Source organism: Delphinapterus leucas, chromosome 2, assembly GCF_059928025.1.
Source record: "Delphinapterus leucas isolate spDelLeu-1000000601 "Yukka" chromosome 2, BTC_Dleu_Yukka2, whole genome shotgun sequence".
In the NCBI taxonomy this organism is placed as follows: Eukaryota; Metazoa; Chordata; class Mammalia; order Artiodactyla; family Monodontidae; genus Delphinapterus; species Delphinapterus leucas.
Genome location: NC_143130.1, coordinates 74,134,686 through 74,148,020, shown reverse-complemented (window position 1 = coordinate 74,148,020; position 13,335 = coordinate 74,134,686). Strand labels below are relative to the sequence as shown.

The window sequence follows — 13,335 nt, the reverse complement described above, 5'->3', positions numbered from 1 at the left end:
AAATAAGAGGATATCAGAAAATACAACTTAGAAAGTAAGCTTTTTTCCTCCTCCACTATCATACTTTTCTATCACTGGTGAAAGTCAACACGATAGAATGAATAAATGAATGACAAATTGGATGAGATTAAACTTTCAAAGGTATCATCTCACTGGTGTTTTAAAGATCTGAATGATATGTATCTCATTTTTATTATACGAAGTAAAGGTGAAAATGTATTTACTTTTACCATTTTTATCACAGAAGGAAGAAAATCCAAAGACACAGGGGAGCAGGGACTAAAGAAAGCAATGTGGAGAAAGACAACTAGGGGTATGTGATTCTGAACAGTCCAAGTCATTGTTAAAAGTGGATGAGAGCTAAAAAGAAATCAGGTACAACGTTTGAAAACTTGTACATAAAATTAATTTTATTAATCAAGTAATATTAGAAACTGAAATACCACTACACACTTGCATAGCACTTTACTGCTGTACTTAATAATATACCTCATTTCAAACTGGTATCTTCACTAGCACTCTAAAATGGGCAAGTGTTTTATACAGGAGGAAAATGACGAAGGCGCAGAGCTCAGACTTCCACATACACATCATTTCAGTTCTTCACCAGGGCTCACAAAGGGAAGAGATTCATTAAACAGACTCTTATACTAGATCCATTTACGCTGCATGGAATCCTTCAGTAAAATGCTGCCTCTGGATTTATTTTTCACACTAATCTCAATTTTCCCACAGTGGATTTTCTTCAAGTGGGATATATGTATATAAAAGAATACACGGGGTTTCTTGCCAAGCACTTCAAAATGTTCCACAAACAGGAATAAGAAACTGTTTTTAAAATGTTAATTGTAGGGACTTCCCTTGTGGTGCAGTGGTTGAGAATCCACCTGACAATGAAGGTGACACGGGTTTGAAACCTGGTCCGGGAAGATCCCACATGCCGTGAAGCAACTGGGCCCTTGTGACACCACTGCTGAGCCTGTGCTCTGGAGCCTGCGAGCCACAGCTACTGAGCCGGCATGCCACAACTGCTGAAGCCCACGCTCCGTGACAAGAGAAGGCACCATGGTGAGAGGCCCGCACACCACAACGAGGAGTGGCCCCCGCTCACCGCACTAGAGAAAGCCCGCATGCAGCAGCGAAGACACAACATAGCCAAAAATAAAAATAAATAAAATAAACATTTTAAAAAAATGTTAATTGTAAAATCCCTTTTTCTATAAAAAAGTAATAGGGTAATCCCTAGGATTTTCTATTTACATATATTATACTATACTTATATTAGTCAGTATTATGAGCTATCTACGTATTTAGCCCCTTTATCCTCTTCATCTTACCTTTACTAATAGCATAATCCTGCATGCTGATCCAAAGACTTCGAGCCGGCTCTTTTGAACAACCCAATGCCAAGTCTACGTAGATAGCAATTTCAGGCCGCAATTTGTAATCAAAAGGCTTCTGTTCTTCATTTCCCGAAAGAGCTACTTCTAATAGGCAACTCATGCATTTATCTAAAAAAGAAATTACACAAGTTATCAATTTCAAGCTTTGTAAATTTTGGTGCTACAAATAAAAGCTTACCATATTTACTTAATGCATATGAAATGATACATTTCAAACCATTTTAAGTAGATGCTACAAAGGTAAAAGTCCTTTAATGCTTCTCAATTGGGCGTAGTATCACCCCTTTCTTTATGTGACTAAATGTAACATTCCAAGGAGGAGTTCTGGCATTTTGGTAGGCAGGGCATTTGGCATTTGGCATCTGGCATTTGGTAGACATGTGCAGCACAGTCTTGTGTAACAAAGAACTTTCTTGCTCAAAACGGATTGATATCCTTATTGAGAAACATGGGACCGCTGGGAAAGAGACTAGCCAAGATTTTTCTTTTCTTTTTGTAGACTTAAGGGAAAATAATCACTTCAGTATGATTTAAGGGAGATCAAAGATATTGATACTTGAACAATTTCTCAACTGATACTTACATTTGTTCAGGTGGTTCCTAACTTTCCAATGGGACATTTGGCATTAAGAATTCATTTTCCATTTAAAAAACAAAACACTTCTCTAAATGACAGGTTCCTGGGCTAATACCCAAAGTCAATTTAACCCACAATATAACTAAATTATCATTTATTTACAATTTTACAGACAAGAGCCTCCTCCTACTATATGCAAGTATTTTTTTAGAAGCTACTGCTTATCTTTGCTTTTTATTATTATCATTTATTTATGGCTGTGTTGGGTCTTCATTGCTCCGCATGGGCTTTCTCTAGTTGCAGTGAGCGGGGGCTACTCTTTGTTGCAGTGCACGGGCTTCTTGTTGTGGTGGCTTGTTGCAGAGCATGGGCTCTAGGCGCATGGGCTTCAGGAGTTGTAGAGTGCAGGTTCAGTGGTTGTGGCGTGCAGGTTCAGTGGTTGTGGCTCATGGGCTCTAGAGCACAGGCTCAGTAGTTGTAGCACACGGGCTTAGTTGCTCCGTGGCATGTGAGATCTTCCTGGACCAGGGCTCAAACCCATGTCCCCTGCATTGGCAGGCAGATCCTTAACCACTGTGGGAAGTCCAATATATGCAAGTATTTAAACATAAAATATAACCTTTTAATAGTTTCATAATTTTATAATTTAAAAAGTGAAAAATAACATTAAAAACTGAAATTGATTATATTCATACCAAAGGCCAGTTGAGTAAAGTACACATAACAAAAATATGAGGAAGGTAGAGATAAAGATACTTTTGTCCTCAGGAGGACATTTGGGACTATCACGGAGCTAAGCACTGATAGCACTGGAACTACCTTTATGATGTTAAATACCCCTTAAAAAAAACATGATTTTACTTTTTTTGATACAAACGTTCCTAAGTACCAGTCTAGCATTCATCAGCCATGGCTGGAATCACTTTCTGGTTCATAAATGAAACAATGAATATACACTCCTATTTGGAAAAGGAAGAAAATCTTCAACATCTCTGACTCCCACCCTCCAACCCTCCAACCCCAAAGCAGAAATCTCCATGATTTTTGTCATGGTTTCTACTTTTGTTTCTCCTTTGGAGATTCTCTTAGATCGAGATTTCTCTTAGATTTTGCTTCTTGGACACTCTCTGAGTCTCTTTCTCTTATCAGAGAAATAATAAATTTAAAATCTAGGGACTTCCCTGGTGGTCCAGTGGGTAAGACTCTGAGCTCCCAATGCCGGGGGCCCGGGTTTGATCCCTGGTCAGGGAACTAGATCCCACATGACGCAACTAAGAAGTCCGCATGCTACAACGAAGATCCCACGTGCTGCAACTAAGACCTGGCACAGCCAAAATAAATAAATATTTCTTAAAAATAAATAAATAAAATCTAATAAGACCATACGGGCTATCTAATCTAACTCATTATTTTAAGGATTGAAATTAGAGGTTCAGAGAGATTAAAGGACCAATCCTAGTCTATTCAGGAACTGGAGAAATCCTCTTGTTCAGACAGTCTGAGAGCTAGCCTACCACCAAAGTAGACAAATGGAAGATGAGGCAGGAAAGGAAACCCCAAAGGTACCATAAATGGGGAGGAAAAAAATAAGGAATCACACAAGGTAACATCAGCTTGAAAGGAGGACAGGCTGGGAGGAGAAGGGATTGGCCCTCACAACTGAGAGGTGTTTATGACCTGAGCCCTCGTAAGTCATGGTCAGTAACCTTCTATGAAGCAGTTTCATAACCTCCAAGCCCCAGAACACAAGTAATTAAGCATTTTCCCATTTTTATGAGCTAGATGACCTGCTCAAAATGAGTGATAAATAAAAACCCAGTAGAACCAGACCTACATTTCCCTAGTTCAGGGACTCTTTTCACTATACGATGCTGCAGGACTTAACTGTTTTTCTGAGGGCTCCAAGTTACAGTCTTGGATCCCCTACCCTGCAAATGTTGCATTTGTTTTCTATCAGTTCTCTATTCAGCAAACCCAGAATAAGAGAAATCTCCAAAGGAGGTACAAACAGAAGCACGTATTCTAAATGCTGCAGAGAAGCACATTACCTAACTGAGGGGTATCCATTTCTACACCATCACTAAAAAGTGGTGTTTTCATCCAATATGCAGTGTCCTGTTCCTCTGGAGACACAGGTGAACCCTGAAGCATGCCACCAAGACACTGCCCAATAAGAAGAGCAATTGTTCTTTCCAGATCAACAAGCCACACCCAGGACTGGGCTGGCTGAGGTAATGGCACACCAGCAGGATCAATCAGTTCTGGCCCTCCTGAAAACAAAATCATTAGTAATTTATCTGGTGTTGAAGATTCTCAAGCTTTTTCATTTATATTGCACTGCAACAAGACACTGAAGCAAAATAATTTTATAATGAAAACATAGCTTATAACACTTTCTGTATATATTCTCTTTAGTAGGCTAATTTAAAATACATTCAGATAAGTTTGCCATCAAATAAAAATCTGCTTTGTAAAGTTACTGATTTTGAGATAAACAGTGAAACAGTACATGGCAGAATTATCTCCCATTGATTCTATTCCTACTTTTCACTATCCAGATCAAATTTCAACCTTAAGAGTGAGTAACTGAGGTAGCTCATCCCTCCAAAATCAAAACAAGAGTTGATCTAGTAAAATGACACTTAGTATTGTTCAATGCTTTTAAGGCCTGAATTCAGATCTGTCCTATACTAAGATCCAGATCCATGCTTTCTTATTGTACATTTGTTTTTAAAAGTTCTTCACTTAAAAAAAAAAAAAACTACAGCTAGCCATAAAGATAAGAAGAGATATCAATGAAATCATAAAAGAAAAACACAAGAAATCATCAAATTCAAAAACTGGGTATTTGAAAACACTAATAAAATGGACAAACCTCTAATAAAATTAATCCAGAAAATAAAGGTGGCATAAATTTTAAAATTAAAAATACAAAAAGAGGATATAACCACAGATACACTAGAGATTTTTAAAAACTATGTGTGAATACTATGAACTTTGTGTCAATAAATTTGAAAACCAACAAAATGACATTTTCTGAAAAAATATCAATTTCTGAAATGCATTTGAGAAGAAACAAAAAGCTGTAAGAGAACAATAACCACTAAAAAAAGAAAATTAATAGCCAAAAACCTATCTATAAAAAAAACACTAGGGCCAGATACTTTGTTTTTGTTTTTGTTTTTGCAGTACGTGGGCCTCTCACTGTTGTGGCCCTTCCCATTGCGGAGCACAGGCTCCGGACGCGCAGGCTCAGCGGCCATGGCTCACGGGCCCAGCCGCTCCTTGGCATGTGGGATCTTCCCGGACCGGGGCACAAACCCATGTCCCCTGCATCGGCAGGCGGGCTCTCAACCACTGCGCCACCAGGGAAGCCCAGGCCAGATAGTTTTTATAAACTCTTATAAACCTTCAAGAAGAGATAACTCCTAAATTACACAAATTATTTCAGAGAAAAGGGAAAAAAAGGAAGATTCCAAACTGATGTTATGAGGTTAGTATAACTGTGGTCGTAAAAATGACATAAGAATAGCATGAAAAAGGAAAATCATGGGAAAAAATCAGTTATGAACAGATGCAAAAATCCAAAATAAAATGACACCTTCCTCGCCTAATACAAATAGAGTAAGTCTTAGCAAATTCTGAGATGCTTTAGAAAAACAAGAGTAAACCTGGAATGGCTCCATATAAAGCCTAATCAATATCCTGATACAATCAATATCAAGATACACTTGACTTCATCTAAATCCAGTTGTCACAGAACAATGGGATATAAGACGGGCCCTCAAAGTATTCTGTCCAATCCCAGTCTCTCCAGGAGAAGGAACCAAGGCTTCAAATAAGTGACTTGCCCAAGATCATACAGCCAAGTTCAAATAGAGCCAATACTAAAATCTAAATCTTTTTATGCCTTAGACCAGGATTCTTTCCATAAAACATGTGACCTCATTTAAACTTGAAAAGTTTTTAAGATTTCAGTAATGAAACTCCTTTGATAGCCTTAGGATAGACAGACTTCAATGGAAAAATACACTGATGTTTTCTAGACATGATATTTTAAGCTATATTCAATGGAATAAAATCATCAACATTTTATAAATTAAGAGTGAATTCACATATTACGTCTAAAATCAAAATGCTATTTCCTATAAAGTACCTAAAAAGAAAAACACAGAAAGATAGGTTTCCAATTTCCATCTTTTACATTCAGTTATCTACATATCCAACCAAAATACAAAATATTTTACTGTCGAATAGAGATTTAAAACTAAAAACGTTTGCATTTAAGAAATAAAACAAATCAATTCATTGATTGTAAAATGTGTCATTATGCTGTTGACTGATTTATGAAACAATGCCTCCTATCATCCACTGTAAGATGTATCCAAATTAAGCCATGTCAAAATTTGAAGAAAAGCATGTCTTGGAATCAATGAAATACATTTCAAGCCTGATGATTGGATAAAGACTTTATTCGTGACACTTATATATAAGCAACTTTCTTAAATTTTCCCATCTCAGTTGCCCACTTCACACTATAAGCTCTTAGACAGTAACAACTTTATCTTTTGAGTACATTAAACAACCAAGTGTCAGATATGATTTACCTGATGCATGCAAGAGAAACAACTTTTCTCAAGAGCATTATTTGCTCCTTTATTATCTTTACTTACCATGAAGAGGCCACTGTAACTCTTGGTCTTCTAAAAGAGTGGCCGCTGGCAGGAGTCTATTAAGGCAATCAAGAGGTGGCAACAAGTCGAGGAGGTAACTCAATAAAGGCCGAGCCACCGACACTGGGAGTAACAGTAGGGAGTTAACAATCTGGCAGAGCATACTGCCTGCAGCTGAGACGTATATCACATCTATGAAGGGTAAGAAATTCAACAGGCATCAATTGTTTCAAACAAACTTAAAAAAAAAAACTAATAAATACTATTTTTGCCTAGAACTCTTTGTTGAATTATTATATAACTCTCTGGTAGCTAGGGTTGGGTTAGTATTTACTCACTTTCAGAAAGTGTCACCAACAGATACTTTATGGGAAAGCACAAATATCCTTGTGCCAACAAATTCAAAGGATTATAGCTGCTTCCCTTAAAATGCATTACGAATTTCTCATTCACAAATTTATTCTCATTTTCAGATTTACTCAAGAAATATTTATTGAACACATACAACATATCAGGCACTATTATAGGTGAAAGGTGTACAGCTGTGAACAAAGAACTAAAAATTCCTGCCCTCATGGTGCTTACATTCTACTGTAGGAAGTCTTTTATGTTTTTTAAACCAAATTTACTTTTTTAAAATTAAAATTACCTCAAAACATCTGGGTTTTCTTATTATCTGTATTGGTTTTTAATCAATTCTGTGTCAATATTTTATTGTATCTGGGGGCAAGAAGACTATTCAGAGATGAGCTCAATTTGAACAAATTAAATTTTAGACGCCTGTGGAACAACAAAATGCAAGTGTCTAGTAAGCAATGGTTTTAGTTTCTCAGTTCATTTATTTCTTTGTTCAGTGAGGAAACTTCAGAAATAAGTTGCTTTTGGACAGACTTACCAAATTTTACCTATCTTTGGGATAATCAAGAAAAGGCACCTAGTAGGTAACTAGAGAAAGGCTCTTGTGTAAAAAAGGAGTTCTCAGCTAGATGCATATATGGCAGTCAATATACACGTGGCGGTTAAAGACAACAGGACCAGATAAGATCATTCTCAGAGAAAAGAGGGTTGAGGGCAAAATTCAGAAGATCCTAAACATTAAAGGCCATGCCCCAAAAAGAGGAGCTTACAGGAACAGACTGAAAAAGAGTGGGCAAAGAGATATGTGTAAATACAGGATTGTGACTACACAGAAGACCAGAGAAAAGAAAGCATTTCAAGACAGAAAGAGATGGTAAATGCTAAAGAAAGGTAAAGAAATAGATGAAAATCTCACTTTATGCCATTTAATATTAATCTTTTTGAGTATATATCATCTAATTCCTTTAAATTAGACCTCTGTCACACCAATTAGCGTCTTTTAAGATTAATTAGATCAATCACTGTTGCCATCACCCCAAAACCAAGATCAAAGGGATCTTCGATAACAAAGGAGATTCAACGTCATTCCTATTCCACTCAGAGGTTTCCGGCCCTCTTAAAGCTTTGGAAAGGCCAAGAACTCTTGCTTTACAACCACTGATTAAATATGAAACCCAGTACCAAACACACCTCTTAATTTTTCTCCAACGCTGCCATTCCAAGGACTTTCTTTGAGCAAATTTGCAGAACGTGAATAAATATCTGTGGCATGAGGCAACAAGAGCTGAAGATGTTTATGAAGCAATGCCACACTGCTTGAGTTCTGAGGAAAAAAGTGCCTAAATTACTACTTTGGAAGATTCAAGGTAGAAAAATATCATGGCTTACCCAAATAGCTGAGTTTCAAGGTCCCTGAGAAAAGACCATAAAAGGCAAAGAGTCACATACCTCACTAATGTTATTGATGTGGCAAAATGCCAGCAGCTGTTTCTGCAGTGAACATAGCAGTTCATGAAGATGAGCCGGCTGACTGTTCTCTGAAGACGATGTTCCAAGTAGAAATTTATCACTATTCTTTTCTAGCTCCCCAAATGCTTGATCCTAAAATGATACATAAATTAAGATTATATTTGAAGTGTTTGAAAGTGAAATTAATGTCCTACCATAAATGGTTCTGATTTAAGAAGCCACTGTCTCCTTTCTCCCATTATTAATCTTTAAATCTTTGCTATGCTGTCATTAGCTATAAGGTGGTAAGACTTATCAAGCAATTTCAATTTGTTTTTCCATTAAAAAGTTTCACCACAAGAACTTTTGTGGTTTCACCACAAAAACTTTGAAAATGCGGAAAACAAGAAAAAGGAAAACAATACCCAAAGACAACACATTTCAACATTTTAATGCTATTGCTTTCCTGACCTCCTATGTAAAGGTTTTGTTTTCACATATTTGAATTTCTAAGAACACAATTCTTAGAAATTAAATTTATTTCTGATTATAAAAGAAGTAAGTGGCCTAAAGAAACATGACAACTAAATACAATGTATGATCCTGGATTTGGGGGGCAGGGGGAGGGTGCCATAAAGGACATTACTGGGATAACTGTAGAAATTTGAATATGGACTCTGTATTATACAATGGTTCTGTGTGAACGTTAAATTTCCTGAATTCAATAATTGTTCTGTTGTTATGTAAGAGAATGTCCTTATTCTTAAGAAATATAAGTGCTTAGGAATAGCCAGTATGACATCTGCAGTTTACTCTCAAATGATGGATGGAAGAAAGGAAACAAGGAAAGCCAAATTTGGCTGAAGCGTACAGGAGAGTTCTTTGAAAGTTTCCTGTAATTCTTGTGGGAGTTTTAAGTTATTTCAAGTTAAAAATATTTTTTTAAAACAGAAATACTGTAACAAATTTAGAAAATACCAAAACTGTATTTTAAAAAACTTTAGGGCTTCCCTGGTGGCGCAGTGGTTGAGAGTCCGCCTGCCAATGCAGGGGACACGGGTTCGTGCCCCAGTCCGGGAGGATCCCACATGCCGCGGAGCGGCTGGGCCCGTGGGCCATGGCCGCTGGGCCTGCGTGTCTGAAGCCTGTGCTCCGTGGCGGGAGAGGCCACAACAGTGAGAGGCCCGCGTACCGTAAAAAAAAAACAAAACTTCAAATCACCATTTAGTCAACCACCGTATCTAATTTTTTTTGTGACTTTTAATTTTTTTCATAATACTGCATATTCTATTTTTAGTCTTCTCTTTTCTAACAGATCCACAAATATTTTACATGTTTTCATAAGCCATGTGTACATAAAATTTGAGACATAATATTCCACTGAGTATATATATCATAATGTACTTAAACCATTCCCCAACGTTTAGATATTTCAGTTGTTTCCAACTTTTCTTTCTTATAATAATGATGTGATGAACATCTTTATGCATAAAGTATGGTCTTTGTTTATAAATATCCAAGAGAGAGTCACAGAACATTTTAAGGCCCTTCCTATATAAGCACCTTTATAAGCAGCCAAATTAGCACTGCTAGAGACTGAATGAATGTTTGTGTCCCTTCAAAATTCTTATGTTGAACCCAATGTGGTGGTATTTGGAGGTGGGGCCTCTGGGAGGTGATTAAGTCATGAGGGCAGAACCCTCGTGAATGGGATTAGTGACCTTACAAAAGAGACAACAGAGAGTTCCCTTGTATGAGGACACAGCAAGAAGACGGCTGTCTATGAATCAAGAAGCAGGCACCACCAAATCTGCTGCCTCCTTGATCTTGGACTTTCTGTCTCCATAACTGTGAGAAATAAATCTGTGTGGTAGATAAGCCGGCCCACTCTGTGGTATTCTATTACAGCAACCCAAAAAGACTAAGACCAGCACCATTATTTTAAAATCTTAGAACATGACAAATTTGGTTAAATTACATCAGAAAGAAACAAAAATTTATGATTTTCAGCCTAAAAGCAGTTAGTATTTTATTTCCATTTCCATATAATATACACATCTACCTCAGCCCTACTGGCATAAAAAAGGCACTACTTTAATACAACTTTGGGAAAAAAATTCAGTTAATACCAAATGGATACACTGTAACATTGTTCCCATTCCATTTGCAGCCAAACATCAGCTCAAATTTACATCCTTAAATCTGAAAGAAAATAATTCTATAGGAACAACTGTCACTGACTTAGTCAACAACCTTTTAAGTTGGGCAGAACAGAACACTAAGACATGTACAGAAGAAAAAGAATATACAGACCTGACCCTGAAGAGTAGGAGACAATATGAAATGATACACAAACTATTCAAAGTTAAGTCACATAGTACACTTTGACTCTAAAAACTGATGAGAGGTATGCAGTTATAATTACATGGTTAGAAAAGGTTGTTTGAGCAAGGCTTCCAAGAACAGTCAAGTGTTAAAGAAGTCATAGATTGGTAGACAAGAAGAGAGAGGAGGAAATAGGTGTGCCACGCATGAGTTCAGATGAGTGTGGTGTGTAAGCCAAATGATGAAGGGTCTGAAAAAGTTCTGATTTAATAAAATGAGGTTATTTAATACAACAAGGTTATTCTAGCAGTAGGATGCTGAGAGAAGACCAGCAACAGTGACAACAGCTATAACACTGCTATTACCATTAGGTCGCGATGGCATGGATTAGAACCCATAAAAATGGAAAGAAAAAAAGTGACGGATCTAAGAAACACCAGGGAGGAAGAACTAAGGGCATACTAATACAGAGAAGGCTATACTGTCCATTGTCTTCTCTCCTATTGACCAGCTATTTTTAATAATTTTAATTAATTGACCAGCCTATTTTTAAACAATTTAAACCACATTGTTTAATTATAAGATTACATCTGGTAAGGTTAATCCTTTCCTCATTCTTCTCTTGCAAAATGTTGTTGAATATTTTTACCTGTTTATTCTTGTACATTAATATCAGAAAAAAATTGGTAAAATTCCAAAACAAATCTCTTTGGAACTCTCAACTACAAGTCATTTGGCACCCACAATATTTCAGAAGATCTGACATATCTCTCCCCTTTCAGGGAGTGGAGTTTAGTTTTACTTATTTCATAAGCATTTAAATGTCAAAATACCTTGACCTGAAGTGATCCCTACCCCCTGCAAAAACAAAACAAAACAAAACCAACCCAAGTTTTATTTATTTATTCTTTTTAACGACAAAAAAAAGAGCAACTTACCGTATAAAATCCTAAATTTCTTAAGAGAGTCTTCATCAAAATTTCAGCCAGATGGGTGTCTGGATGGCAGCTCTGAGTGCCATAAGGTTGATCCGACAGGTTTCCATAGCCAGTACATACAGAAGAGAGGTCAGCAGCATCGGAGGGTGCGCTATAGCCAAGTAAGGAGGCTACATGGGTATGATCTTGCAAACTTGTTAGGATAATATCCAGTTGCATTCTCTAAAGAAAAATATTTCCATCGATGAAATAGGAACAGATAATAATTAGCTTAAAATGCACTAGAAAAGTAAAAAAAAGGATCCCGCGGTGGGGGGGGGGGGAATATATACTAATGATGCTAACTAATTCACTTAATATCCTAATGAACAATAATCTTTTAGGAAGTCTATAATTTTTTAAAAAGTTATCCCACTAATACCTTTTGAGAAATTGCAACTTATAGTGTTTTATTACATCTTTTACTACCTGAAACTCTTAAGCTAAAATGGCACACTCTACATAATGATTTTAGCACTATAAGTAAGAGGAGTAGGCAATGTCAACAGATAAATTACACTATACATTCTTCTACAGAATTACCAATGAAACTATTTATTCTAATGTTTAAAATAAATCACTTGAAATCTGAACTAATACCAAATACTCATTGGAAAGCATCTGTGGCTATTATACTGCCAGATTTTTCCCTCAAATCTATAACTCGACACTTGATTGTTCTACTTGGTTGAACAAAATGTACTTATTTTAACGTACATAAGATAATAAAAATGGAAAGAAGAAGCATACTCATATCATCAAGTACTTTTTCACAACAGTCGTCTTTTTTTACTTTTTATGTAAGCTCTTTCGAAGTTCTGGGCATGGAACCAACGGCAGCACATGCCCTTGATTTCAACTCAGAATACTACAAATAAACTAAAAGATCTCTGGTTTGACAGTGTGAGCAACATTGGAAAAATCAGACATAATTTTAATAATTAGCCCCAAATCATTTAATGAGTTATCACTTGCTTCACTTTCATTAGAAATCTGGGAACCCTTCCAGTAAAAAACATTAAATACTAGGATTTACCAGACTCATCAAGTTAAGTATTATTCCCTGAACACATGGCAATCGATTAGCTTTATTTCCCTCTCAGTCTATTTTTTTTTTTTTTTTTAAATATAGTACTGGTTTACTTAGATACCATGCAAAGGCTCACCTGTCCTTTAGATAAGCTTTCCCATCTATCAGGTCCTTGGGGTAAAAGAGAATGAAGTAATTCCATACGTTCTCGTAATGGAGGTAACAGCATGGTTGCTCCCACTGACAGAGTTTCAATTACCACCTAATATAAAAAAGAAAAGCAGATTTATTTGGCCTGGTTCTTATCTTTTTAATAGAATAACATAAAAATAAATCCACTGACTATTAAGAGCAAAGAAGTCTAAAGAAGGTGGATCATGGAAGTCTAAAGAAGGAGGCATATGAATAAAAGAAAGCATGCCAAGTCCTTCTTTAGATGTCTTTAAGAAGACTTAGAAGGACTTCCCTGGTGATCCGGTTGTAAAGAATCTGCCTTACAATGCAGGGGATGTGGTTCGATCCCTGGTTGGGGAACTAAGATCCC

At 36.6% G+C, this 13,335-nt stretch overlaps 1 protein-coding gene across 22 annotated transcripts in view; it reads right to left on the bottom strand.

Moving 5' to 3' along the window:
* Nucleotides 1–13,335, bottom strand: part of HERC1 (HECT and RLD domain containing E3 ubiquitin protein ligase family member 1) — a 214,834-nt gene that overhangs the window by 125,601 nt on the left and 75,898 nt on the right. For 21 of the 22 annotated variants that reach the window (XM_089904370.1, XM_089904371.1, XM_089904282.1 and 18 more), the window contains 7 exons: nt 12,928–13,053; nt 11,723–11,944; nt 8,460–8,612; nt 8,202–8,334; nt 6,654–6,845; nt 4,029–4,250; nt 1,338–1,511 (listed from right to left, as the gene is read on the bottom strand). In XM_089904370.1, the coding sequence (XP_089760496.1) occupies nt 1,338–1,511; nt 4,029–4,250; nt 6,654–6,845; nt 8,202–8,334; nt 8,460–8,612; nt 11,723–11,944; nt 12,928–13,053 (1,222 nt within the window). The remainder of the gene's footprint in view (nt 1–1,337; nt 1,512–4,028; nt 4,251–6,653; nt 6,846–8,201; nt 8,335–8,459; nt 8,613–11,722; nt 11,945–12,927; nt 13,054–13,335) is intronic. The other variant, XM_089904334.1, reaches the window with a different exon arrangement.